The following is a 25,294-nucleotide window of genomic DNA, read 5'->3' on the forward strand; positions in this document are numbered from 1 at the left end:
GGTCATACTTCAAAGCCTGTGGTCGCCGCCCCGGGTGAGAGGATGGGTTGGCCTGGGCCCAGGTGACACTCTCTGTCCCCTCTTCCCACAAAAAGACCCCACGTTCATTTCCAGGAAGGCCCGGTTTTATAGACAAGGAAGCTGAGGCTCAGAGGGGCCAGGTCACCGGCTCAAGCTCACACACCCAGCAGGTGGCCGAGCTGGGAGTCCAAGCCAGCTGAGCTAGACTCACCTCAGTTTATGTGAAAAAGAAATCTCCGCCCCACACCCCCGCTCCCCATCCCCTGTGGGAAAACAGGCTTCTCAAGCCTTGCTAGTGGTAAAATCTTCTGGAAGGCAACTTGGCAAATCCTTAAACAGCTGCATGCCCAGTGACCCAGTAATTCTACTGCTGGAACTTTACTCTAAGTACATAATTAAGTCAGTGTGGAAATATGTCACAGCAGTAGGATGCCCTTTGCTGCTCCGTGTGACATCGGCAAGGTCAGAGTGGGACCCAACCTAAGACGTTCAACAAAAGCGCACTGGGTATACTATCATACATTTAAAGTGAGACTGCAGAAATAAATGTATTTCTTGATACTTCAGAAAGATGCTTATGAGGGGCCCATTGCCAATGGCATCATAGGGTGAGGTTCTATTTCTTTGTTCTATTCTCACGTTTGCCAATCTGGAAAATTCTTAGCAAGGAGTTATGAGGGATCATTTCTGGTTGGATGGGCAGGATTATGGGTGTTTTGAAAACCTTTTTGTTTGCTGGTATTTCCATTTTTATTCTCTTGGCATATATTGTATTTGCAGTAAGTAAAGAAAATAAAATTTTATTTTGGGAAACAAAATTTATAGTAGGGATTGTGCTTAATTTGTAGGGATCTCTCCCCTCCCAAGGACTCCCTATATTCGTGAGTTTTGTTTTGCCCCCACCTCCAGGAAGCCTTCCCCGATCACCTCCATATTTCCCCGGATTAGAGGAAGGTCCTCCTCTGAGATCCCAGAAAACTTTGCACTTTCTCCATCATAGCATTAACCATTCTCTGCTTTTCTGTAATTGTGGTACTTTAAAAATATGTCCACAAATTCAAAAGGTGGGGTCTCTGTGTCTCCACCTTGAAATTGGGTGGGTCTTTGGACTGCCTCAATACACTGACTGTGGCGGGAGTGACAGGGTTTCTTCCCAGTGGGTCATAAAAGGCACTGGATTTGGGGTTGGGATCAGAATCTCCCACACTGAGCGCAGGGAAGCCCACACTGGGGCCTCTCTGCTCCTCTGTGTCCTATTGTTTCTGTCCATCAGGCTGAGGTTTTGGGGGTCCTTGTCCCACCCCCCCCAATCCCCCTGCAAGAGGCCTGAGTGCTCCTGAGGGCAGGGCTGAGCCCTGTGAATCCTATGATCCTTCCCGCTTCTGGTGGGAACTGGCAGGGAAGCAGCATTTATTGAGCGCCTACTATGTGCGGGGCACCATGCTGGTTATGCCACCCCCCCCTCTCGGCCCTGCAGCAGCCTTTTATGGTGAGTACTGAAGTCTCGTTTTGAGCTGAAAAAACTGAGGCTCAGAGGAATGAAGTGATTAAGCCATAGTCACCCAGCAGGGGTTTGAACCCGGATCTGTGGGATGCCATTCCAAAGCGATGGTCAGAGAAGGCTTCTCTGAGGTGACTTGCTGAGCTGGGACCCTAAGGATGAGTAGGATGTGGCCTTTGGAAGAGCCATTCCAGGCCAGCAAAGAATAAGGACAAAAGCTTGGCAGCAGTGTGCCTGGGGGCATCTGCTCCCTGGACTCTGCCTGTGGAGGTAGGGCGGGGCGCTGGGCTGGGAGCCGGGAAACCAATGTTCCGATCTGGCTTCTGCCTGGCCATGGGGCCCCCAGCAAGCCTTGTGTCCTCCTGTGCCTAAGTCTCCCTCTGTAAAATGAGGGAGATAGAGCAGGTGACTCCCATGGGCCCTTCAGCTTGGAGACGAGGGAGGACATTCTAGAGAGTGGGGACCTCATGGGGACACAGATGTCACTCTTCCTCTGGCAGAGGTCTGAGAATGTCCAGTCTGGGGGCTGTTTGCAGGGGCAGGAGTTCCCATAGCAGTGAGCTTTGGACATTAGAACTTCCCCGGCTGGGCAGCGTGCCCCATGGGCCCAGGCCCAGCCTCCACCGCCACAGGTGCCCACCCCCAGGTCAAAGTCCCTGCTGGTGACCCAGGACCCAGCAGAGGCCCCTGGGAGCAGCATGAATCCAACACTGGCCAGAACCCCTGGACTTTTCTCCTACCAGTCTGTCCATCCACCTCCACGAAAGCCAAAGCCGCTGTCACTCCCCCACCATCAAGTCCTACAGCAGAGAAAACGCTCTCCCTTTGAACAGGAACAGTGTTTACTGTGTTCTGATGACAAAAGTCTCGAAAAGAATTTGGAAAACCCAGAATTTGGAAACCACAGTGCCTGGAATACTGAGCACCACATAGTAGATAATTGAGTGAATGAACGTAAATCGGAAAAGTGAAAGGTTAACGGCATGGATGTTGGGACCAGGTGGCCTGGGTTTGAATCCTGGCTCACCCACTGGGTGACCTTGGGCATGCTGACTCAGTTTTCTCATCTGTAGTTGGGCTCAGCCAAAGGCCAGCACGGCAGGAGGTCGGAGGTTAGGAAGAGAGCAGAGTCAGGGCACTTCTCCCTGCTTCCTCCTTGCTTTGGATTTTAGGTCTGGCCGTGGTTGCCTCACTCTTGACACTCCTCTCACCCTTGGCTCCAGCCTTCCCATCTCCCCGCCAGGCTGGGACACCACTACTGCTTTCTTTGCTGCTTCAAGCTTAGGGAGGCTAGTTCCTGGGGGCCTCCCATCCTTCACAGGTTTCCTTAAGCCCATCCCCCAGCTCTGTAAATAGCCCCTTCATTCGAATCCCAAGAACCATCTGAGCTGGATTCTGATTTCCTGCCTAGACCCTGATGGACACAGTTGGTACACTGAGTATTTCTTCTGTTATTGACCTTTTGTAGCAAATGCCTTCCTCTCGTGGAGAGCTCTTTTCCAAAGTCTGAACAGGTCTTGTGCGGGAACAGTAGCCTGTGACACAGAACTAAAAGTACACAGCAACCCTCACTCTGCCACCAAGGATGTCTCTGGGGGCCATCTTGCCTAGGGAGGTGACATCCTCTTGGATCTTGAAGGTCACACATGGTTTTACAGAGGAGAGAGCCAAGGGCCGTCCAAGAGAAGGAAGCAGGGTGTGTCGAAACACAGAGCCAGAACATGTGACACACTGGCAGCAAGGAAGCCTGGGTCCCTGTCTAGGCTCTGCTCCTGATGGGCTGTGTGACACGGGGTAAACCATGCCCCTCTCTGATCCTCACTTTGCCTCCAAATGCAGATGAAAGTGTTGGATTAGGACAGTGTTCCTCGGATCCCAGGGATCTCATTTATTTATTTTATTTTAAAATTTATTTTCATTGACATATAATTGACAGGTAAGTTTAAGCTGTACAACGTGTTGACTTGATGTATTTATATATTGTAGTGTGATCACCACTGTAGCGTTAGCTGACACCTCTATCACAGCACATGATTATCATTTCTTTTTTGTGGTGGGAATAAGTAAGATCTAGTTTCTTAGCAACTTTGAAGTTTATGATACAGTATTGTTGTCTGTAATCATGATGCTGTGCATTAGACCTACAGGACTTATTTATCTACTAGTTCCAAGTTTGGCCCTTAAATATCATCTCCCCAGTTCCCCCCTGCCCGAGGCTCCCAGTAATAACCATTCTACTCTCATTTTTACGAGCTCAGCTCTTTTAGATTCCACATATAAATGATATCATACAATATTTATCTTTTTTTTGCTTAGCATAATGCCCTCAAGGGCCATGTTGTTGCAAATGACAGGATTTCCTCCTTTTTCATGGCTGAATAATATTCCATTGTGTATAGATATACAAATTCCAGATGTGGAGATAAGGGAATGCTTGTAGACTGTTGGTGGGAATGTAAATTGGTACAGCCACTAGGGAAAGAGTATGGAAGTCCCTCAAAAGATTAAAAATAGAACTGCTGTATGATCCAGCAATTCCACTTCTGGATATATATGCAAAGGAAATGAAAACAGGATGTTGAAGAGATATCTGCACCCCTGTGTTTATTGCAGCATTATTCACAATAGCCAAGACATGGAAACAACCCAAGAGTCCATCAACGGATGAATGGATAAGGAAGTTGTGGTATGTATATATATACCAGGGATCTTGTTAAATACAAATTCTGATTCATCACGTTCCTTTGGTAGCTGAGACTCTGTTTGTCTAACAAGCTCCAGGTGGTGCCAATCTTGGACCGTACTTTGAGAACAATGGACTAAATGGGCTCCAAGTTCCCCCCAAGCTCAGTGATTTTATACCTCTGTTCACTCTTATTTTCAGGGCAGTTTTCTATGATGGTGCCTGCACTCCTGAGCACATCGGCTCTAATTGAAGAGAAGGATGTCGTGAAGACCTGCCTTTTTGGAGCTCCGTAGGCACTTTGGAGTTTGATGTCTATGGCTGCCCCCTCTCCCAACCCAGTCACCTGCAGATCTGTGATGTGTGTGCATGAACACACACACACACACACACATGCATGAGCCCTGAGGCATGTGGATTTACAGAAAAAAAAAATAGTACTGTCACTGCCGATCCAATGTGGTTTGAGATTGTGTCACCTACTTGGGAGGCCAGGAGATGTCACCTACTGCAGCAGGGCTGGCCATGAGGACACACAGCCTCTCACCCCGGGGAAGCTCTAAGGAACTTGAAAACCCTCCCATGTCTCCCTCCACCCCTCCTCCGCCTCTGCCATTGGCAGCATCTAAACTCCGAGCCATAGCCTCATTTCACCAGGTCTTAATAGCTTTCGGGACCCTAAGGAGCTTCTGTTAAAATGAAAATGTCTCAGCAAGAAAAGATTCTTTAATATTTGCCAGAGTTCACTTTATTGGATTCCTTTCCTGGAAGTCCAGAGGGCCCTTGCTTTTACGGAAGGGGAGGCTGAGACCGAGGGAGGGAAGACCAGCCACACAGTGAATCCATCACTGAGCCCAGATTTCTAGCCAGGCAGTCGTTCTGATTCCTGGGGTCAGGCCCAGCCAGGCAGGCAGCCCTGGATCATACTTTGAAAATCATGACAAAGTGGTTTTGGATTCAAATCCTAGATCATTTAAAAAATAAATATATATTGAGTGTCACCCGTACGGCAGGCATTGGGAAGAGAACTGTGGCAAGCCAGATAGAGTCCTTACAGTAGAGTGAGGATTAGTGGGTTTATTTAGTGCCAACTTTGATTACTGCTTGTCAGATACTGTACCACGGATTTCACATAGATTTGATTCTCATAACCACGTTTTGAGATGGGTATTATTATGATCCTAATTTTACAGATGAGAAGATTGAAGGCCAGAGGCTTAATTGCTCAAGGTCACACAGCTGGTAAACAGCAGAGCAGGGATTTGAATCCACAGCGTCTGGGACCACAGCTTCTGCGTTTAACCATCATGGCATGAGCTCATCAATGGTACCACTCATTCCTCACAACAACTTCATGCCACAGAGGAGGGCAAGGTTTTTCTTTTTTTTTTTGCGGTACGCGGGCCTCTCACTGTTGTGGCCTCTCCCGTTGCGGAGCACAGGTTCCGGACGCGCAGGCTCAGTGGCCATGGCTCACGGGCGCAGCCACTCTGCGGCATGTGGGGTCTTCCCGGACCGGGGCACGAACCCGTGTCCCCTGCATCGGCAGGCGGACTCTCAACCACTGCGCCACCAGGGAAGCCCAAGGGCAAGGTTTTACCTCTACTTCTCAGAGGAGGAAATAGAGGATTAGAGAGGTTAAGTGCCATTCGGAAAGTTGTGCAGCCCAAGAGGGATTGGGTTGACACGCCTTCTTCTCTCCCCCTGTAGGGTACCCCTCCTTCATATTTAAGTCAGCATTGCCAAAAGGAGCCCCAAGTGGGCAATGCTTAACCAGAAGTGAAGCTGCTCTGATGATGAGCTTTTAGGCAGTCCAGAGTGGACAATTCAATTCTTTTTTTTTTTAAACACCTTTATCAACATATTTCACATACCATAACATCCACCCACTTCGAGTGTACAGTTCAGTGGGTTTTAGTTTAGGGTTGGCCAAAAAATTTGCTCAGGTTTTTAACGGGAAAACCCGAATGAACTTTTTGGCCAGCTTTATATATTCACAGGGTTGTGCAACTCTCACTGTAATCTAATTTTAGAAGATTTTCTGCACCCCCCCCCAAAGAAACCCTGTACCCGTTAGCCATCATTTGGAGTGAGCAGTGCTTAGCCTGAAGGGAGAAGCCACTCCAACAGTGGTTTTATAGGCAGCGTGGCAGATAATTTGGAGTGTGTTGGGGGGATGCCCCTCACATCAGACCTCCAAACAACTGCATATTTCTCAGCCATTAGTAAGAGGTCTCCAGGGCACACTGTGTCCCACTCACCAGTCTTTTTTTTTTCTTTCGTTGCTGTGCATGGGCTTTCTCTAGTTGCGGCGAGCGGGGGTTACTCTTTGTTATGGTGCGCGGCGCAGGCTTTTCATTGCGGTGGCTTCTCTTTGTTGTGGAGCACAGGCTCGAGGCACGCGGGCTGCAGTAGTTGTGGCGCACGGGCTTCATTGCTCCGCGGCACGTGGGATCTTCCCGGACCTGGGCTCGAATCCATGTCCCCTATATTGGCAGGTGGATTCTTAACCACTGAGCCACCAGGGAAGTCCCACTCACAGGTCTTTAGATCCAAGAAATAATTGTACTTTTTTCTATAGAAAGTGGGGCACGGGCTGCCTGAATGTTTTGGAAAGTAGAGGGTAGGCGTGGGAAGGGGCTGACCATCTCCAAAGAGAATGATGGGAGAGGGAGTGAGGGTGGGAAAAGGCAGGGTTATGTCCCCTTACTTATCTGTTATGCTCCCACCCCAGCCAGAGGGGTCTTTAAAAAATGTGAATTAGATTGTGTCCTTCTCCTGCTCAAAACTCTCCAGTGGCTCCCCTTATTTTTTGGAACAAAATCCAGAGTCCTTAACAGTCTTCACGGCCTCCCAGCCTCATCCCATGCTGTGCTCTATTCGCCCTCTTCCAGCCTAACAAGCTGCTTTTCTCTGTTCCTATTCAGTGCCTCCATTAGTCTTTGGCAAACAGAAAAAGTGTACCCTTTTGGAGGACAAATTAGAGAAAGGGTTTTGTTCCCTCAGCCTGGTGCCTTTTTGCAGTGCACGGCCTAGGCAACTGAAACCAGTAGTCCTGCCTTCAATACGCCAAGCCCTAAACAGGCAAGATGCGGACATCTGGAAGGAGTGGAAACAGCATGGGCTCTGATGACATAAAAGGCAGGAATCCCAGCTCTACCACTTACCAGGTGTGTAATCCGGGGAGTGACTCAGTCTACAAGGACTGAACAAATCTCACCCTGGGGGATGGAAAGTGCTGTGAGGATTAGATGAAATCATTAGTATGCTGTGCTTGATCAGTGTCCCTCCCTTCCCCTGTGGCCCCAGATTCTCTACCTCCATTTAACAGAGAATCAAAGTCTTTTATCTGCTTTTCCTCACTGCAATGTTTCTCTCTATTTTTACCAGCACCAGCCTGGATGAAGTCTGAAGGACAACAGACTCCTAATTTGTGCCCACCCCCTTCCACTCTTGCCCTTCTAATGCTTTCAGAAGTCACACACACACAAAACATTTTTAAAACGAAATCTGATCATGTCATCCGTACACCACTGCCTGCTTCAAACTCTTCTTCATTCTTCTGGTCTCAGACCAAATGTCAACAGCTAAGGAGGCTTTCCAGGAATTTTCAACCAGTTTCAAGTACAGTGCTATTAGGACCCATCTAATGGCCTGAGATAGCCACACCTGATGTTCCATGATAGGAAATGGCCCAAAGTCCCCAGGGAAACTCACCAAGAGTCCAACAACAGTCTGGGCTGGTGATCGGGCTTCCATAGCAGCCTGGAGAGTCATGGGGAAGTGTTAATTGCAGCTGAGAATGTGACTGACTAAAAACTCCACAGGGCTCTGTCCCCTGGCTCAGTGTTCTGCTTTGGGCCCAATGGCTGGGCAGGAAAGCATGGACTAAGAGAGCCATCAAGGTGGAGCCCAAGTGTGGGGCAGAGAAAACGGGCTGTGCAGGATAAGCGCTCAACAGCGACCCCGCCTGGTGGTGACAGGAGCAACAGCCGCGGTAGATGACTACACAGGAAGACAATGGGCGGTGCGGAATCACTGTTCAACAGCGACGCTATGTGGCAGTGGCAGGAACAACAGCCCAGTGGACAGAGCCACTCTACAGACCTCTGCCTGACATGAGGAAGCAAGACCCACTCCCTTTGGACTAAGTAAACCCCAATTATTCTTGGGGATTGTTGAATGAGGGATGCCCTCAAAAAGGGACAGTGGGAGTTTCTGCTAAGGAAGGCATGTGGGGGGCTCAAGAAATTAATTAGAGAACTAAAAAGAGGTGATTGTATCTTGGCCACACTGCATACAGCCAATGAACGAATGAATGGACATAAAACAAGAAGAAACCATACCATCACATAGAATTCCACAGAAAAAACAGGGTTTTTGTTTTTGTTGTTTTGCTTTTTTAATGTTGTGTGAAGCACAAAGAGAAATATTGTGATTACAATTGAAATGCAATTCCTGGAGGAAATGTCCATGCAGCCTTAGCCCTTGAAAGAAATTCATAATCCCTAAAATACACACCACACACTTTTCCAAGGAACAAGGTTCCCATGTTTAGATCATTTCTGAATCTGAGTTCAGAGAAGTTTGCAAGTCTCCGAGTCAAGAGCTAGAGAGGGAAGCCTGGAGGGAGGGAGCCCGGGCCCCATGGGGCCTGTCAGGGTTAGGGTGCTGACAGCCCCTCACCTCCCGATGTGATTGACAGCCCCCAGCACCCATGGGGACTTCAGCTGTAGTGGACATCTGCACCGAACAGGAGGAAATCCTGGGGGAGAGATGAGAAGGCCATCATTAGGCGGAAGAATACCCCTCATCTGTGAATATGGGGATGCTGGGTTTTTAGAAGGAAATTTTGGGAGCCTGTCTGTTGGGAAGCAGAGAATGGCACAGGCCTGTCTGCTGACAGAAAGGCAGGAGTGAGTGGGGCGGGGGGCACCTGGCGTCCCACCCCTGGGGTCTGCACATCAGTGGCTGCCAAGGCCCGTGAATCTGTCAGCAGCTTCTCTGCCAGCTGTTTTCTTCTCAGACGTGGAGACCCCCGGGCTGCTGGGAAGGCCTTCACTTGTCATCCCTGCCTCTTGGCAGCTCCAGGGAGCCCTCCTTGCAGTCACAGTTGCAAAAACACTTCTCTTCTGCTCCTTCCTACCCTTCACTCAGGATTTTCAGAAATGAAGGCATTAAATTGTGCCTATGGGGTCATTTTTTTATTTTAAGAATGAACTTGGTAAAATGTAGGGAACGTGGGGAATGTGTTTCCTCTGCTCACTCAGCTATTTCTCTACTGTCTCTTAGCCCTGGTAGTTCTCCCATTAAGTTTAAAGAATCAGGGATTGACAGGCTGGATGTTGGGGGTGAGGGAGAGAGAGGAAGCTGGGCGGAGGTTTCCCAGGAGGGCCACCAGGTCATCAGGAAGCCATGGACAGCGTAAGGAATGTAAGAGTGGGTGATGGTTTCCTTGCAGAGTTATCAGCTTTGTTGGGACACAGTGGGTTTAAGGATGGAGGCACCAAGGAAACCAGCGTATGTACACTTTGGGCACATAGAAGAGACTGGAAGCACGGTCGGGTCACTGGGCGGCACAAAGGTGGCTTTTGAGCCTGAGTTGATGAAAGCGACCAGGGAAAGCAATAGCGGGGGAAGGGCCGAGGCTGGGGCAGGAACCCTGGAGAACTCCCACTGGTAGGGGAAGGAGGAACCAGCAAAGGAGACCAAACAGCCCAGTGAGAGGTGGCTGGAAAACCAGGAGAGGGAATCTTCAAAGCTAAGAGAAGAAAGCATTCCATGGATGGGGAAAATAGTGTCAGAGGCTGTTGGGGGTCAGGCTGAGGGAAGGGGAAGAGGAGGCCGTCCATTCCCGGTATGGTAATCTGCCAGACCCTGCGCTTTATAGCCCAGGGCCTAGAAGGTTGCTGGATGCAAAGGAAGGCATGTGACACCTACTTGTCAAGTATTTAAGTGCATCCACCTTATAAAAGAGGCTTTGGGGCCACCACGTGAGTTCCATTTTTACCAAGTGGAGGGTGGGAGTGGTGCAGCCCATGGTTAAAAGCAGGGAACTGGCTTTGACTTTGGACTTCATGGAATGGCCGTGTGGCTTTTCTGAGTCTTAGCCTCTGTTCTCTGTTTAGTAACAGCGCCCACCCTCTGGGATTATTGCAAGGGTAGAAGGCGCTTGATCCAGAGCTGACATGGAGGAAGGTGCCTATTGTGATGGGAGGTTTGGCGAAGGAGAGCTTGGGGACTCACCTGGTGAGGCTGAAGCACCAGGTTGAAGAGCCGGATGGAGGCGGGCAGTGGGAGAGGGAAGCCTTTCTGCAGCTTCTCTGCAATGGAGGTTAAGGTAGAGGTTAAGGTTAAGGTACTTCCTCTGTAGGGAAGAGGGAGGTAGAGGGAGGGAGGGACAGGGATCCGAGACAGACAGCCCGGCCGGCCGGCAGCTCCCCTGGCCCGGCTCCGGGAAGAAACCTGTGAAGAGGCTGCCTGGAATCTCCCACTCTCTCCTCCGCCGCGCTCCAAGCACCCAGGACTGCTGAATTCCCGCCCCCTCAGCCCCAAGACCACCCTCCTGAGGGTGCCGGTACTGCTGGTGCAGGTCCAGCCCAAGTGACAGCCGGCGCGGCTGCTTGCTGGGCTGTGGAGGCCCTCCGGGGACATGTGATGGCTATGCACATGAAGCCCCTCCACGTTTAGGATGAAACTGGAAACGGGCCGTGGTCCAGCTCCCCCATCCCACCCCATTCTGCTGTGAAACTCTGGAGAATTCTAAACTCCAACCTGGTCCCCTCAGGTCATTATGAAGCTGCATTTGTCAACGTAGGAGGAGCCAGAGACTATATGTAACAATTTGTTGTTCTCATTTACAATTTCTAAGTGTTCTAGTTACACAGCACGGGGGCCTCTATGTGTGCCCTTGCCCCTGGCTCTGCCAAGGTCAGGGGTTTCACCAGTGAGTGAGCTGAGTGGAAGCGTTAGCCCAGGTTGGCTCTTCTTCCTTGGTCCTTCTCTCTCAGAGTTGGAAAAAGACCTAGGGCTCTGGCTTCAGGGCTGGGATCAAATCCCAGTTCCATCTCTCACCTTCTCTGTGACCTGGAACAATCACTTAACTTCTCTGATCTCCCATTTCCTCCTCTGAAAACTGATGGCCACTGCTATCCCCTGTCTCTAGGGACTACCAAACGTAAAATAGATAGCTAGTGGGAAGCAGCCGCATAGCACAGGGAGATCAGCTCGGTGCTTTGTGACCACCGAGAGGGGTGGGATAGGGAGGGTGGGAGGGAGGGAGACACAAGAGGGAAGGGATATGGGAACATATGTATATGTATAGCTGATTCACTTTGTTATAAAGCAGAGGCTGGCACACCATTGTGGGGCAATTGTACTCCAATAAAGATGTAAAAAAAAATATGCTTATAATAGAAAGAATAATTAGAAAACTAGAATAAAAAACTTATGCATGGTATGATCACAGTGTGTGAACATATGCAAAGGATAATAAAAGACTGAGAAAAGCTCAATAAAAAAATTAAAAATTAAAAAAAAATTTTAAAAAAAGAATGTGATTTTTAATTTTTATATATTCAATAATGTTAATGTATGCCATAATTTACTTAATGACTCCTATAACTTAATTTTGATTTTGGTTGTTTTCACTTTTTCCTATTACAGACAACAGTATATTAAACATTTTTGTAAATCTTAAAAAAAAAAAAAAGGCTGGATGGGCACATAGGAGGAACTCAACCCTTTTTCCCATCCCTTTTCTGGGTCAGATGCCATTTGAGGTCCATTTGAGGCACCACTTCCAGCTACCACAGCTGGGGCTGGGTATTCGGTGGTTTCAGGACCGAACCCCCCCACCCCCACCCCGCCTCTCCCCCAGGACTGAAAATCAATCCTTTCTCCAAAATTCCTTACTGTTAATCTTGGGAATCACGAGAGTGGGCACCACGTAGTTCATGATAGTCTGCAGCAATTCAACCTGGGGGTCACGAGGAGGATGGGACACACATCAGGGCGCTGTAGCATCAGCTGTCCTCCGTCACCCTCCCTCCCACCCAGGGCAACCTTGCAGCTGGGAAAACCGTTGAGAGATGGACACAGGGGTGACGCGAAAACTCTGCAGCTCCATCAAGGTCACCAGAGTGACCCTTTTTGCTTTAAAGGTTCCAGATGCAAATCACATTCTAGACTGTAGGGGGCAAGGCTGAGGTAAGGAAGGTCTTCACAGAGTATTTAAATGTGAAAAACTTTGCATAAGAAAATGCACCCGCTCAGACACTGTGGGCTAGAGAGCAAATTAGTTCAAACTTTTTGAGGGCTATTTGGCAATGTTCATCCAAAGCCTTAAAAATGTGTGTGCATGGTGGGCCAGCAAACATGCCTCTAAGGCATTTATCCTAAGGAAATGAAGTAGTGCAATAGATAGAACCAAAACAATAAATTAACAGCAACCTACATGTCCAACAATTGGGGAATCATCTGAGGAACATGGTGGCACTTTGATACTAAGAGATACTATGCACCTATTAAAAATGATATTGTAGAAATATAATTATCAGCACAAATTTTTCGTGATATCTTTTTGAGTAAGAAAAAGCAGGCTAATGTATAACTGATTCACTTTGCTGTACAGCAGAAACTAATACAGCACTGTAAATCAGCTATACTCCAATAAAAATTTTTAAAAAAAGAAAAAGTAGGCTACAGAAACCATGTAATTCCATTCTGTTATTAAATATGCATAGAAAAAAAGTCAGGAAGGATGTACTCCAAATTATTAATTAAGTGGTGAAAACAGGAATGGTTTTTATTTTTTGTTTGTTTGTTTTGCAAATCTGTAGGTTCTGACTCTTCTATAATGTATATGTTTTGCTTTTGCTATAATTGAAAAAATTCAAAAATAAGGTAACACCCTCAAGATGATTGCCTGTAGTGGTGACATTTACAACTTGTAAGTATGTACATTTTTGTTTCTAGGACAATTGAGTTTCCTTCCCCAGACTGTAGTCCCCTGGGCTCATCAAATGTGGTGCCCTTCTTCTCATGAATCTGGGAACTTTAAACTTTTATTTTCTGCGGAAGCAGAAGTTAGTTACCGACTGAGTCCAGCTGCCACCATGAGAGCCTTGGCACCAGTAAATCCATGAAAATACAATGAGGTTGCTTTGGGCCCTTCTGTTTGTTGCAATCTTACGAGATGGAAGTGGCTGGATGGATGTCCATTGGGTTTGGAGGGGATGTTGGGACTGACTTCAGGGCTGGGTGGCTTATAAGGCACCTACTCAGTAGAAATCTTTGGGGGCATTTCAGAGATCTAAGGAAATGTTCTCCAGAGCTTTAGCAAGAGGCTCTCTGGAAGATTCGGGCCATGTGCAGTAAAGTGCTGTGGACAGAATTAGCACACTGTGTCTTCTAATGGAAGTCACAAGAGCGATGCTCATTCAGGTCGGCTGTTGAAGTACACTTGACCTGCTATCTACAGGGGCAACTCCCCACCAGTGCCAGAGGGTAGTGATGGGGGAGCATCAAGGGTGAGTCTATTTGATGACAGTCTGTGATTCCGGGTAGTGGAATCATCTACTTGGGCCGGCGAGACACCTGTCGTCTCCCTCCCACCTCCCCTACTCAATCTCTAAGTGACTCTGCCATTCATTCATCCAGCTGCTCAAGCCAAACAGCTAGGAGTCATTCTTCATTGCCTTTTCCCCCACCACACACGTCAAATCTCTCACCAAGTTCTAATTCTACTTCCAAAGTGTGTCTCCAATCCACTATCTTTCTCCTTCTTCCTGGCCTAGACCCAGCCTCCATCATCTCTCACATGGGCAAATGCACCTGCCTCCCCAACGATCCGCATGGTCTGACTCTCGCCCCCCATAATCCATTCCCCCCATCCCAGCCAGAGGCATCTTTTACAAAGTATAAATCAGATCATGTCACTCCATGCATGAAACGTTCACCAGCTTCTCGCTGCCCTTTGAACACAACCTATTCTAGTCCAGAAGGCTCAGGCGAGCCAGCCCCTGCCTGCCTCTCTACAGCCCCTACTTGCTTTTTCCAGCCACACTGCTTCTCTGCATTCCCCAAACATGCCAAGCTTGTTTCACCACAGGGCCTTTTCTCCTGCTATTCCCTCTGCCTGCAACAGATCTTCACCTTGCAGGCTCCTTCAGCCCAAATATCACCTCCCCAGAGAGGCTTTCCCTGATCACATGGTCTAACCCTTAACCTCCCCCATCACTTTCTACCCCACCTCCACTTAGTTTTTCATAGCATTGATCTTGACTGAAATGATCTTCTTCATTTCGTTTTGTCTGTTTCTCTACTACAGTGTAGGCTCTAGAAGAAGTCACTTTCTTGTCTAATTCATCAGCACATTCCCACACCTGGGGAACAGTGCCTGCCACATAGTAGGTACTCAATAAAGTAATTAACTTGTTTTTTCAACAAACATCTGTTGAGCAGATTTTCTGTACCTGACTGTGCACATTTAATCCCATTTAAAACTCACCACACTAACTCAGGTGGAAAGGATTATCCCTGATTTGTGGGGAAGATATGAAGTTCACAGAGGGGAAGGGACTTGCCCAAGGCCCACAGTTAGTAAGCTTGGAGCAGCAATTCCAGCTCGGGTCTCTGTGCCCACAAAGCTCCCTGCATCATTACTTCACAGGCAAATTATATGCAAATGGACCAGTGGTCTATTGAAATGATGCTATGAGCCCAGGTGTCCTCAGGACAGTTATCTCAAGATCAGAGGAAGGAAGGAGCCACCAATGGCCTCAGACTCACCGGGAAGGGGCCAACATCTGAGTGCTTTAGTTCCAGGAGCAGCCTGTGAGAAGGGAGGGGGAAGTTGAGACCACCATTAGCCTGACTCATATTAGAGTTCAGTTGCTGGGGAGAAGGGGCCCACTCTGGTGGATACTGTCTGGTTTTCCCATCCTGTATCCATTCCCCCTTTCTATGGTGAGAGCCCCCTGATTTTTCCTTTTGGACGGTCACCCATTCCCTACATTATTAATGCTGGGTTCTGGGGTGGGCTGGCCAAAGGGCAGAGTCTATCTCCCCTGCCATGGTGATTGCTTCAAGGATTGAACTCTAGCCCATGCTGGTCCAATGAGAGTTGGTCCCAGGACTTCTGCTGGAAATATTGGAAGTGAGGTATTCTCTTTTCTCCAGCAAAATTAGGGAGATGCTGGTAACAATTTTTGCCATCACTTGGTGACAGCCTGCTGGGAAATGAAGCCAGCATAAGGGATAGTAAAGCCAAGAGATCAAGAGAGTCAGAGTTGTAAGGATATCATTTGAGCACTTGGATCCACCCTTGCCTGAAACCCTTGGACTTTTCAATTATTTGAGCCAATAAACAATCCCATATTTACAGACTTTATGGCATCTTAACTATGATCTAGGAAACAGGTAAATAAATGGCTATTTATTGAACCCCTATCATTCGCTATGTTGGTTGCTTTATCCAATTGAATTCTTGTAATACCCAAAGCCAAGGGCCATCACACTCCCATTTTACAGACGAGGTCCTTGACACTCAGAGAGCTCAAGCAATCTGCCCAAGGTCATACAGCTAACATTCAGCTAAGTAGAATTTCAAACAGGTCTCCCTGATGTCAAAGTTTTTGTTGTCTCCAGTACCCTACAAAGTTTGAAAACTCTTGCCTATGGACTCTCACCACCCCCATCCCTGCATACTTTAGAAAGTCTGTGTTCAGCCATCACCCAGCTCTATTTTCTCCAGCTCCTCTACTTGAGAGGCCCATGGGTGTTTCCAGGAAAATTAAATCCACATGTTTCTAAAGCAGTAACACTTGTCAAAATGATGCCAGGAGAAATAAGCAGCACGTAAACCTCAGGAGCCAAACTCAAGGTTAAGAAGGACAGCTCTGTGCCAGAGAGAAGGCAGAAATGGGGAGGAATGTGGGTCAAGACTCAATTTAAACAGTGTGAAAGTGATGCAGATGTAGACGCCAGGTTGGAATGCGGGGGTCACCGCATCGGACTCTGTGCGTCTCCCTCACTCTTGATCTCTGTGTATCTGCTTGTCTCTCTCTCCTCTTTCCTCCTTTTGTGTCTCTCTGTCTCTCCTGTTAATGTGTCTCTCCATCTGTCTGTCTGTCTTGCTCTCACTCTCTCTTTCTCTGCGTCTCTCCCTCCCTTCCTTTGTCTCTCTCTGTCTCTCTGTCTCTTTCTGACTCTCCCTCATTTCTGATTTTTTTTTCTTTTTCTGTGTGCTCCTCTGTCTTTCTCTTTTCCTCTTGCTTATTGTATCCCTCGAAGTGTTCTAAGCACTGCAATACATATTAATACCTCATTTCACCCTCAAAATGATGCTGTTGGCAAAGAACAATTATTGGGCTTATTTTGCCAGCCAGGGAAACTGACTGAAGTTTGGAGAGTTCAGTGCTTGCCAAAGGCGAGCTGCGCTTCCAAGGCAGCAGGCTCAACCTCAGAGCCCACATCCGTAACCACAACCTCCTCTGCTGGGATTCCAACCCAGGCACAGATTCCAGAGTCTCCCAGCAGGAGATGGCTGACGAAGTCCCAAGGAAGGGTGTGAAGAAATTGAAGTATTTTCCAAGTGCCAAGGAAGGCGAGGGACGTGGAGTGGCTGGGGGCTGGAGCAGATTCATCAGCTGGCACTGCCCAGCCATGAGTGGGCCTAGGATGGGGTGGGGGGTGACCTGGGCTGCAGGGCTTTCAGTGCTAAAACTGGGACACTGCAGACAAACCGAGATGGTTGGTCACCCTATAATGTGTGGTCTCAGGTCACTTCATCTCTGAGCATCAGTTTCACTGTCTGCAAAATGCGGATATTGTGCCCACCATGCACTGTTTGAGGCTTAAATGTGATGGATGAACAGGAAAGCTTGGCACATTGTAAGGTCATTGCTAGCCCACGGGCACCAAGAACAGATGGGCAGTCCCTTCCTCGCGTGCCCACAGGCCCACTTACTTGTCCAACTTGAGCTCTCCAACAAGTCTCTCAGACCTGGCACCAATATCCACAGAAACGTTCATGTACTGCAAAGAAACAATCCAGGAAGTGAAGGCCCCTGACCCAGGGGCTGGGGACTCTGCGAAGCCTCCAAGACCGGAAGGTAAGCTTCACAAAGGCTCGGCAGAGGAGCCCTCATTGTTGGGTCAGATCTGCGGGACCCACGGAGGAGAGGACTCTTCCTTTTGCAAACCTTGTGCTTGTTGATGAGTCCTGGCCTGTCAATCAATTACCATTTTCTCCCCCTGCTTCTGAGACCATTTCAGCGTTCCCAGGCCACTCCCGTGGACTGTGGGAGACAGGCTGTGGGGCTGGAGTCCAGGCCAGCCCTAGTCTCACATTCATTCATTCATTCATTCATAAAACGAATGTTTACTGAGTCAGGAAACCAAGACTCCCAACCTCAGCTTTCCTGCCCACTGTCTGTGTGGCCTTGGGCAACCCCCTCAGAACCCACTGAATCTGCAAAGTGGGGAAAATGGGCCTCAGCCTGAGACTGGGCAGACCTGAGTACCTCCTGGTGGGGAGAATCTGGCCCTCACCTTCAGTTGCCAGAGTGGGTACTACCAAATGTTTGCGGTGTGACAGAGTGATCAAATGAACGAATGCACAAGTCAATCATGGAATAAATACTTGAATAAGTGAAGGATTAAACTCACAATGGACAGAATAAAGATATGCATGGATGAATAAATGATAAAGGAATGAATGAACAAACAAATATACAAATGAGTGATCAATTGAACAAAGGTATAAGTAAATGAATAATGGAATAGATGAATGTATGTATGAACCAGCAAAGGTATAGTATGTTTCAAGATAGCAGTCAAATGAATAATTGAATGAATAAATGAATGAACAAATCCACAAATACATAATTGAATGACCAAAGATACAAGTGAATGAATTGGAAATAGTACGCATATTTCAAGCCAACGACGGAACGGACAACGGAATGAATGAATGCCGGTAGAAGTAAGAAGCAGTAGGACAGTGGCTCCAGTCTCAGGCCCTGGAAACACACAGTCCAGGTTTGAGTCTGGGCAGGAGTCACACTGGTCCCTCTGACTCTGAGGGCCATGCTCTTGGCCCTATCCAGGGCTCCCCATCTGCTCTCACCCGGGAGCAGCTTACCATCTCAAGCAGGAAGAGGGGGGCCAAAGACGAGTCTGGGAGGACAGCAACGGCCTGGGTATCCAGGGCAAAGGTGAGGTCAAGGCCAGTGGGGCACACGGCAATGTTCGGTGGGGAGGAGGCCCAGATGAGGAGTTGCATCTTCATGTCAGGGAACCTCTTAGCCATCTGCAGCCCCCAGCAGGGACAACCAACAAAAGGGGCAATTTTATTAAAATGTTTCTAAATCCAATCTTGTCCTGGTCCTGCATAAACACCACCAATGTCTTCCCATTGCTTTTGGAATAAACCGTAAAGACTGCATAATTCAGCACTTGGTACCCTGCCAACCTCACACCCCATGCTTCTACCTCTTGCCCTTTAACTTCAGCCACAAAGGACTTCTCTTCCTCAAATATGACCTGCTCTCTTCCCATCTAAAACCCTTTGCACTCTCTGTTCCCTCTCCCTGAATGCTCGTCCTGTATTCTTCCCTAGCTTCGCTCTTTTCCTTCCTTCAAGTCTAGAGAGCAGTGGTGGCTTCAAGGGGGATCAGAGGAGAGCTTTGGCAACACCCCCATCTCAGCTCGCCTCCAATCCTCCCCCAGGTAAACTCACAGTCTGAGTAAAAAGAATGCTATTGTTATGCAAATGAAGCTTCAAGATGATTCCCCTGGCCCCCTACCAGTCACACTTCCTCTACACCAGTACCTTCTGTATAGAAATTTCTGGAAGTGCCACCACCGAAGAGGCCATTAGGGACTGAAAGTTTGTGTCTCCCCACCCCCCCCCACCATCCCCCGCAAAATTCATATACTGAAGCCCTAACCCACAGTGTGGCTGTATTTGGAGATGGGGCCCTAAGGAAGTAATTAAGGTTAAATGAGGTCATCAGATTGGGGCCTGGTCCAACAGGATTACTGTTCTAATAAGAAGAGACACCAGAGCTTTCTTGTTCTTTCTCCATGTGCTCAGAGGACAGGCCATCTGAGGACACAGCAAGAAGGCAGCCATCTACAAGCCAGAAAGAGAGCCCTCACCAAAAACTGAACCTGCTGGCACCTTGATCTTGGACTTCTTGGCCTCCAAAACTGTGAGAAATAAATTTCTGTTGTTTAAGCCAGCTGGTCTGTGGCATTTCCTTATGGCAGCCCAAGCAGACTGAGAGGCCTTCCCCCGCTACCTTGTCTGAAGTGACCTCATCAACTTCAGCCAATTAGTGTTGGCTTCACTTATCACAGTCTGCATTTTCTTTTTTATTGTTTTGGGTGTCTAATAATAATTTTCTCTCTCCACTGGACTGGAGCTCCTGGAGGGCAGGGATATGGTCTGTTTTGCTGGATGCCCAGCACAGGGCCCCAGAAATGTGGTGGGCACTCAATGAATATTTGTTGAATGGATGAGCCCTCGGCATCTACCCTCACACCTGGTCACGTGGGTGCTTGGAGCCTTTCTCTGTACTGGGGATGGGCTGCACAAAGCTCTTTCCATACTCTCGGGCTGGGTTGCCTCTGGATCTGGAGAGGGGCGCTCTCGGCAGGCCGCTCTGCAGAGCCCTGTCCTACTTAGCTCCCCCAGGCCTCCTTACTGAGCTGACTAAAGGGGAGCAGATCCTTTCTCACCTCAGGTATGAGGGCTCCAAAGGATTTTGTTGTCAGGAGGAACTTGGATTCCTTTGGTAACTGTAGTGAGAGAAGAAGAGAAAAGAATCTTGGAAGATTATGTTATAGATTGGGTGGCAAATTCCATATGAGGGGTGAGAGGCTGAATATACAAACAGACCATGGCCAGACCACATATGACAATAGAATGCCGACCCAGAAGGGTCAGGGCATGATCAGTGACTGCCAGCTTCCCTATTTTTTGCATTGAAAAAGTCAAATATGCTCCTCAAAGCAATCCCATAGGCTGCCCGGCTTCTGTTAGCCCACCTCCAGCTTCCCCACACCGACAACCTCCGTGAGAGCCTACCTGAAGCCCTCCCTTTTTTTCACTATAAAGCTTTCCTGCCCCCTGTCTGCCTTCGAGTCTCTGCCAAACGCAAATGATAGAGGTTGACTCCCTTGCCCTGAAGAGTTCTCATTCGGGTGGTCATTCTTTATTTCCACAGGGGGGACATGTGGGGGTCAGCATCCCTTTGGTGCCTCTACAGAGAGGGAGGATCTGGCATCTCTTCAGGGAGCAGCGTAGGAGGAACCCTGTGCGGGTGGTGACCAGCGTGGGATCAGGTTGCCCCTAGACTCTGGAGAAGATGGTCGTTTCCTCATTTTACAGATGGGTAAACTGAGGCCCAGAGCAGGACTCAGCCACAAATATACAATGAGGATGATGACGATAATGGTGATATGATGATAAGGCTGGATTACAGACCAACATACGGCAGGTACTCAGTCAATGTTGGCTGTTACTGTTAGTATTCAGAGGACTTCCTCCATGCTGATAAACCTGTGCTGGGGCTGCACAAGCATTCATATCTCAATTAACCCTCATTAAACCCTTTGGAGGAAATAGAGGAAACCAAGGTTCTGAGAGGCTGAATAACCACCTAAGGTCACCCAGCTGGAAAAGAGGGGAGCCGGGATTTGAACTCAGGTCTGGTTGACTCTAGAGTCCAGACCTTGATCTCCCCAACTGTGAACCAAGACTCAGATCCAGACCGTCTACTGCGCTCTGAGTCTAGAGCTCTTCACACATCTACCTCTACCTGGCCTTACCATGTCATCGCTGAGGGTCATATTCAGGACTCCAGCCTCTTGATACACGAGCCCGGCCGTGTTGAAAAGATATTCGGAGATGCCCAGGTACACCATGCGGTTGTGGTCGGTGGGAAGGGTCAGCGCCGGCGGGGCAAAGGGAGGGGGCCTGCGGTGGGCCAGCCTGAAAAACTCCCCCTGGGGATGGAGGCGGAAGAGTGAGCCTGGGCATCCTTCAGGATATTACAATTCGATGCCTCCATTCCAAGAAAAAATGAGCTAAGGGTACCAATCACGTATTCACAGAGGAGAAAGCCATGGCCAGAAATGAACAATAGCATCTCCTCCTGGGGCTACTTTCTAAGTGCTTTTCCCACCAACACTGTGAGGTAGGTGAGATTATACTCATTTTACAGGAGAGGACACCGAGGCTCAGGGAGGTGAAGTGACTTGCCCAAGGTCACTCGGAAGGGTAAGTGGCAGAGTCAGGAACTGAACCTGGGCAGCCAGAGTCCGGCAAGCACGCACCCAACCATGCTGTTGGCTTTGCCTCAACCTTGCAAAGAAGCGCAGAAATTCTCCTAAGAGAACAAGGAGGCTCTGTTTGTTTGTTTTCATCGATCAAATTAGCAAAATTTTCAAGAGAGAGGTAAACTGTTTTAAGTGTGTGTGTATTTTAAGCTCATACTACTCAGTTTTTGGTGAAAGCATTCACGTGCTGCTGGGGATTATATGTTTATGTTTCTGAAGAGTAATTTGGCAACACATGGCGAAAACAAAAATAAGAATGCCGAGTTATAAAAAAGCAAATTGTAGATGGATACATATGTTAGAATACCATTTATGTAAAATTTAAAGGCCTATAAAACATACTATATAAGAATTATTGGGCTTCCCTGGTGGCGCAGTGGTTGAGAGTCCGCCTGCCGATGCAGTGGACACGGGTTTGTGTCCTGGTCCCAGAAGATCCCACATGCCGTGGAGCAGCTGGGCCCGTGAGTCATGGCCTCTGAGCATGCGCGTCCGGAGCCTGTGCTCCGCAACGGGAGAGGCCACAGTGGTGAGACGCCCGTGTGCCGCAAAAAAAAAAAAAAAAAAGAATTATTGACACACACAGGCAAGAAGGACACACAGGGGCATCACCCGTGTGATTCCCTGGAGGGTAGAGGGTCCCCAAGGGGGCCTCAGCTATTTATTTCTACAATGTTTCATTTCAAAAAAGTCAGAGGTGAGTATGACAAAATATGTAACATGTCTGAAGTCTGGGTTGTGGGTACGTGAGAATGTGCAATATTCTCTGTACTTTTGGATCATCTCATTATTTACAATTAATGACTGAGACACCCATATGATAGAATAAATACCATATGCAACTCTTAAAAATATCAGGTGTAAAAAAAACACGAAAAAAGAAAACATAAAAGACAAAAATAGAAAAAATCAGGTGGACCTATGTACCAAACAGGAACCGGCTCTAATGTATATCATTAGGTGAGAAAAGCAAGTGAAGAACAGTGTGTATTCATACGTGCAAACAGATTTTCAGCAAAACTAGATGGGCTTTCACATATGTGTATGTGAATGCTTAGGATCAGGGGACTGGAGGGCTAATACCCTCCACGGCTGACAGCCATTACCTCTGGGCAGGAGCCCCGAGTGGGGATAGGGGGCAATAAACAGGACATTCTCATTTGCTAGGGATAAATAGGAATTGTTTTAATCTTTTATTCCATCGTATCACTTAGATTTTAAAAAACTATACTACTTGGTCCAGCAATTTCACTTCTACGAAATAGTCAAAGTTGGGCAGAGATCCAGCTATAAGGATATTCGAGGCAGCTCTGGTTAAACTTGTGGGAAACATGGAAAGAGCACAGACACCCCAGGAGGGGACACTGTCCACATACCTTACCACAAGCTGTCCACTGACAGACCCAAGAGCCAGTAAAAGGGCTACGGGAGGACATTTTATTGATAGATGTTCACATTATACTGTTTTGGTTTTAAAAGTTGTAAAACAGAATGTAAAATATGACGTATACATGCACATGCATGTATGTACTTCTACGTCTATATATGTGGGTTTTTTTTTTTTTTTTGCAGTACGCGGGCTTCTCACTGTTGTGGCCTCTCCCGTTGTGGAGCACAGGCTCCGGACATGCAGGCTCAGCGGCCATGGCTCACGGGCCCAGCCGTTCCGTGGCATGTGGGATCCTCCCAGACCAGGGCACGAACCCGTGTCTCCTGCATTGGCAGGCGGACTCTCAACCACTGAGCCACCAGGGAAGCCCTATATACATGGTTTTTATGTGTATTTGTTTCTGCCTCTGTTACGCGTGTCTGTGTGTGTGTGTGTGTGTGTGTGTGTGTGTGTGTGTGTGTAATTTCCTGTGTCTCAGCAGAGACAAGGATTGGAGGGTTGGAAGACTGTAACTTGTGTGTCAACAGTGCATATCTCTGAGTTGTAACATTAGGGTAATCTCTCTTTCCTTCTTCCCTTCCTTGCTCCCTTCCCTCCCTCCTATTTATTTCTCTGCTCCTTTGTATTTTCTACATTTTCTTTTTGACATCAAATGTGTTTTAGAACAAACAAGTAAATAGTAAACAAACAAGCCAGTCATTGATTGTGGAGGGACCGAGGTACATCCGGAGGGGATTCAGGGAGTGGGACTTATTCCAGCTGAGGAGGTCTGAGAAGGCTGCTCGGGGAGCGACAACCCAGCCCACATCCACTGGAGGATAAGAAGAAGCCAGTGGGGTAGAGGAGGGCATGGGAGGGAGGGGAGTCCAGGCAGAGGGAATGGACAGGACGAAGGCCCTGAGGTGGGAACTAGCTGGATATGTTGAGGAAGTGCAAGGCCAGTGAGTTTGGTTGGAGGCTGCGGAATAAGGGGGAAAGTGGCATGAAATGAAACTAACTCCATCCATCCATCCATCCATCCATCCATCCAATACCTATTTACTGAGCACCTATTATATGCCAAGCATAGTTTGAGGTGCTACACATACAGTAAAGAACAAAGTGGGCTTCCCTGGTGGCACAGTGGTTAAGAATCCACCTGCCAATGCAGGAGACACAGGTTCAAGCCCTGGCCAGGGAAGATCCCACATGCCACGGAGCAATTAAGCCCATGTGCCACAACTACTGAGCCTGTGCTCTAGAGTCCACGAGCCACAACTACGGAGCCCGCATGCCACAACTACTGAAGCCCACGTGCCTAGAGCCCATGCTCTGCAACGAGAGAAGCCACCGCAATGAGAAGCCTGGGCACCGCAATGAAGAATAGCCCCTGCTCGCCGCAGCTACAGAAAGCCCGTGTGCAGCAACGAAGACCCAACACAGCCAAAAATAAATAAATTAAAAAAAAAAAGAACAAAGCAATCACAGCCCTTTTTCTTTCATCACGTTGAGGGAGACAAGCTTGCGACAGTGTGTATTAAGTGCTGCTGAGAAAAATAAAGCAGGATATAGGGGAAGAGGAGGGCGCTATTTTAGCAACAGTGGCCTGGGAGGGCCTCTTTAGGGAGAGGATATTTGAGCAAAGACTTGAAGGAGGAAAGGGAGAGCTTCTGTGGATATCTGGGCCAGAGTCTCCTGTTTAGAAGGGGCAGCAAGTGCAAAGGCCCTGGGGAGGGAGCAGTCGCAGCGCATTTCAGGAATAGCCTGAAGGCCAGTGTGACTGGAACCGGGAGAAGATGAGGAGAGTGGACTGGGGAGGTCAGTGAGGATGGATAGGAAAGGGGTGGAGTCATAAGATCTGTCTCCAAGGGGAGTCTGGGGGGGAGGTGGTCTGAGGCAAAGGTGTGAGGGTGTATGATTCTTGGTGTAAGTCTTACCTTCAACAGCACATCCAGGTTATCAGCTGTGGCTTTTGGAGGTGCAACCAGAGAGTAATCAATCCCAGCCACCTTGTCTATTTTGGTTGTCACTAGGGAGAAAGAAGATGTACCATGAGCTGGCTCCCCATGGCAGCATCTTTGGGGCCTTGGATGCAGGGGCAGCATCCCCTAAAGTTGAATCAAGACCTGCAGTGCTAATTCCATTCCTACCTCCTCCAGGGAGCCCTCCCTGAGGTCTCCTTAAAGGAAAATGAGCCCACACCCCACATTCACAGATATCATCTCTCTCCCTTCTTCCAACAGCCCGGAGACGTGGCTAAAACAGAGTCAAGGAGCAGAAAGACCTGGGCTTGAATTGAAATCTATGTGACCTTGGACAAGTCCTTTCATTTCTCTGAGCCACATTTTTTCATTTGTAAAATGGGGTACTA

The 25,294-nt window shown here is 48.3% G+C and overlaps 1 protein-coding gene across 1 annotated transcript in view; it reads right to left on the reverse strand.

Annotated features, from left to right (window-relative positions):
* Positions 1–8,931: 8,931 nt before the first annotated feature.
* BPI (bactericidal permeability increasing protein) overlaps positions 8,932–25,294 on the reverse strand; it is a gene marked incomplete at both ends in the record, with an annotated part of 29,402 nt that continues 13,039 nt past the window's right edge. Inside the window, 9 exons of the mRNA XM_082645314.1 lie at positions 8,932–8,970; positions 10,452–10,528; positions 12,120–12,183; positions 14,997–15,039; positions 17,176–17,243; positions 18,352–18,519; positions 19,953–20,012; positions 21,045–21,221; positions 24,861–24,952. Coding sequence (XP_082501440.1) covers positions 8,932–8,970; positions 10,452–10,528; positions 12,120–12,183; positions 14,997–15,039; positions 17,176–17,243; positions 18,352–18,519; positions 19,953–20,012; positions 21,045–21,221; positions 24,861–24,952 — 788 coding nt within the window. The remainder of the gene's footprint in view (positions 8,971–10,451; positions 10,529–12,119; positions 12,184–14,996; positions 15,040–17,175; positions 17,244–18,351; positions 18,520–19,952; positions 20,013–21,044; positions 21,222–24,860; positions 24,953–25,294) is intronic.

This window comes from Mesoplodon mirus (assembly GCF_964341445.2).
Source record: "Mesoplodon mirus genome assembly, chromosome: 15".
In the NCBI taxonomy this organism is placed as follows: domain Eukaryota; kingdom Metazoa; phylum Chordata; class Mammalia; order Artiodactyla; family Ziphiidae; genus Mesoplodon; species Mesoplodon mirus.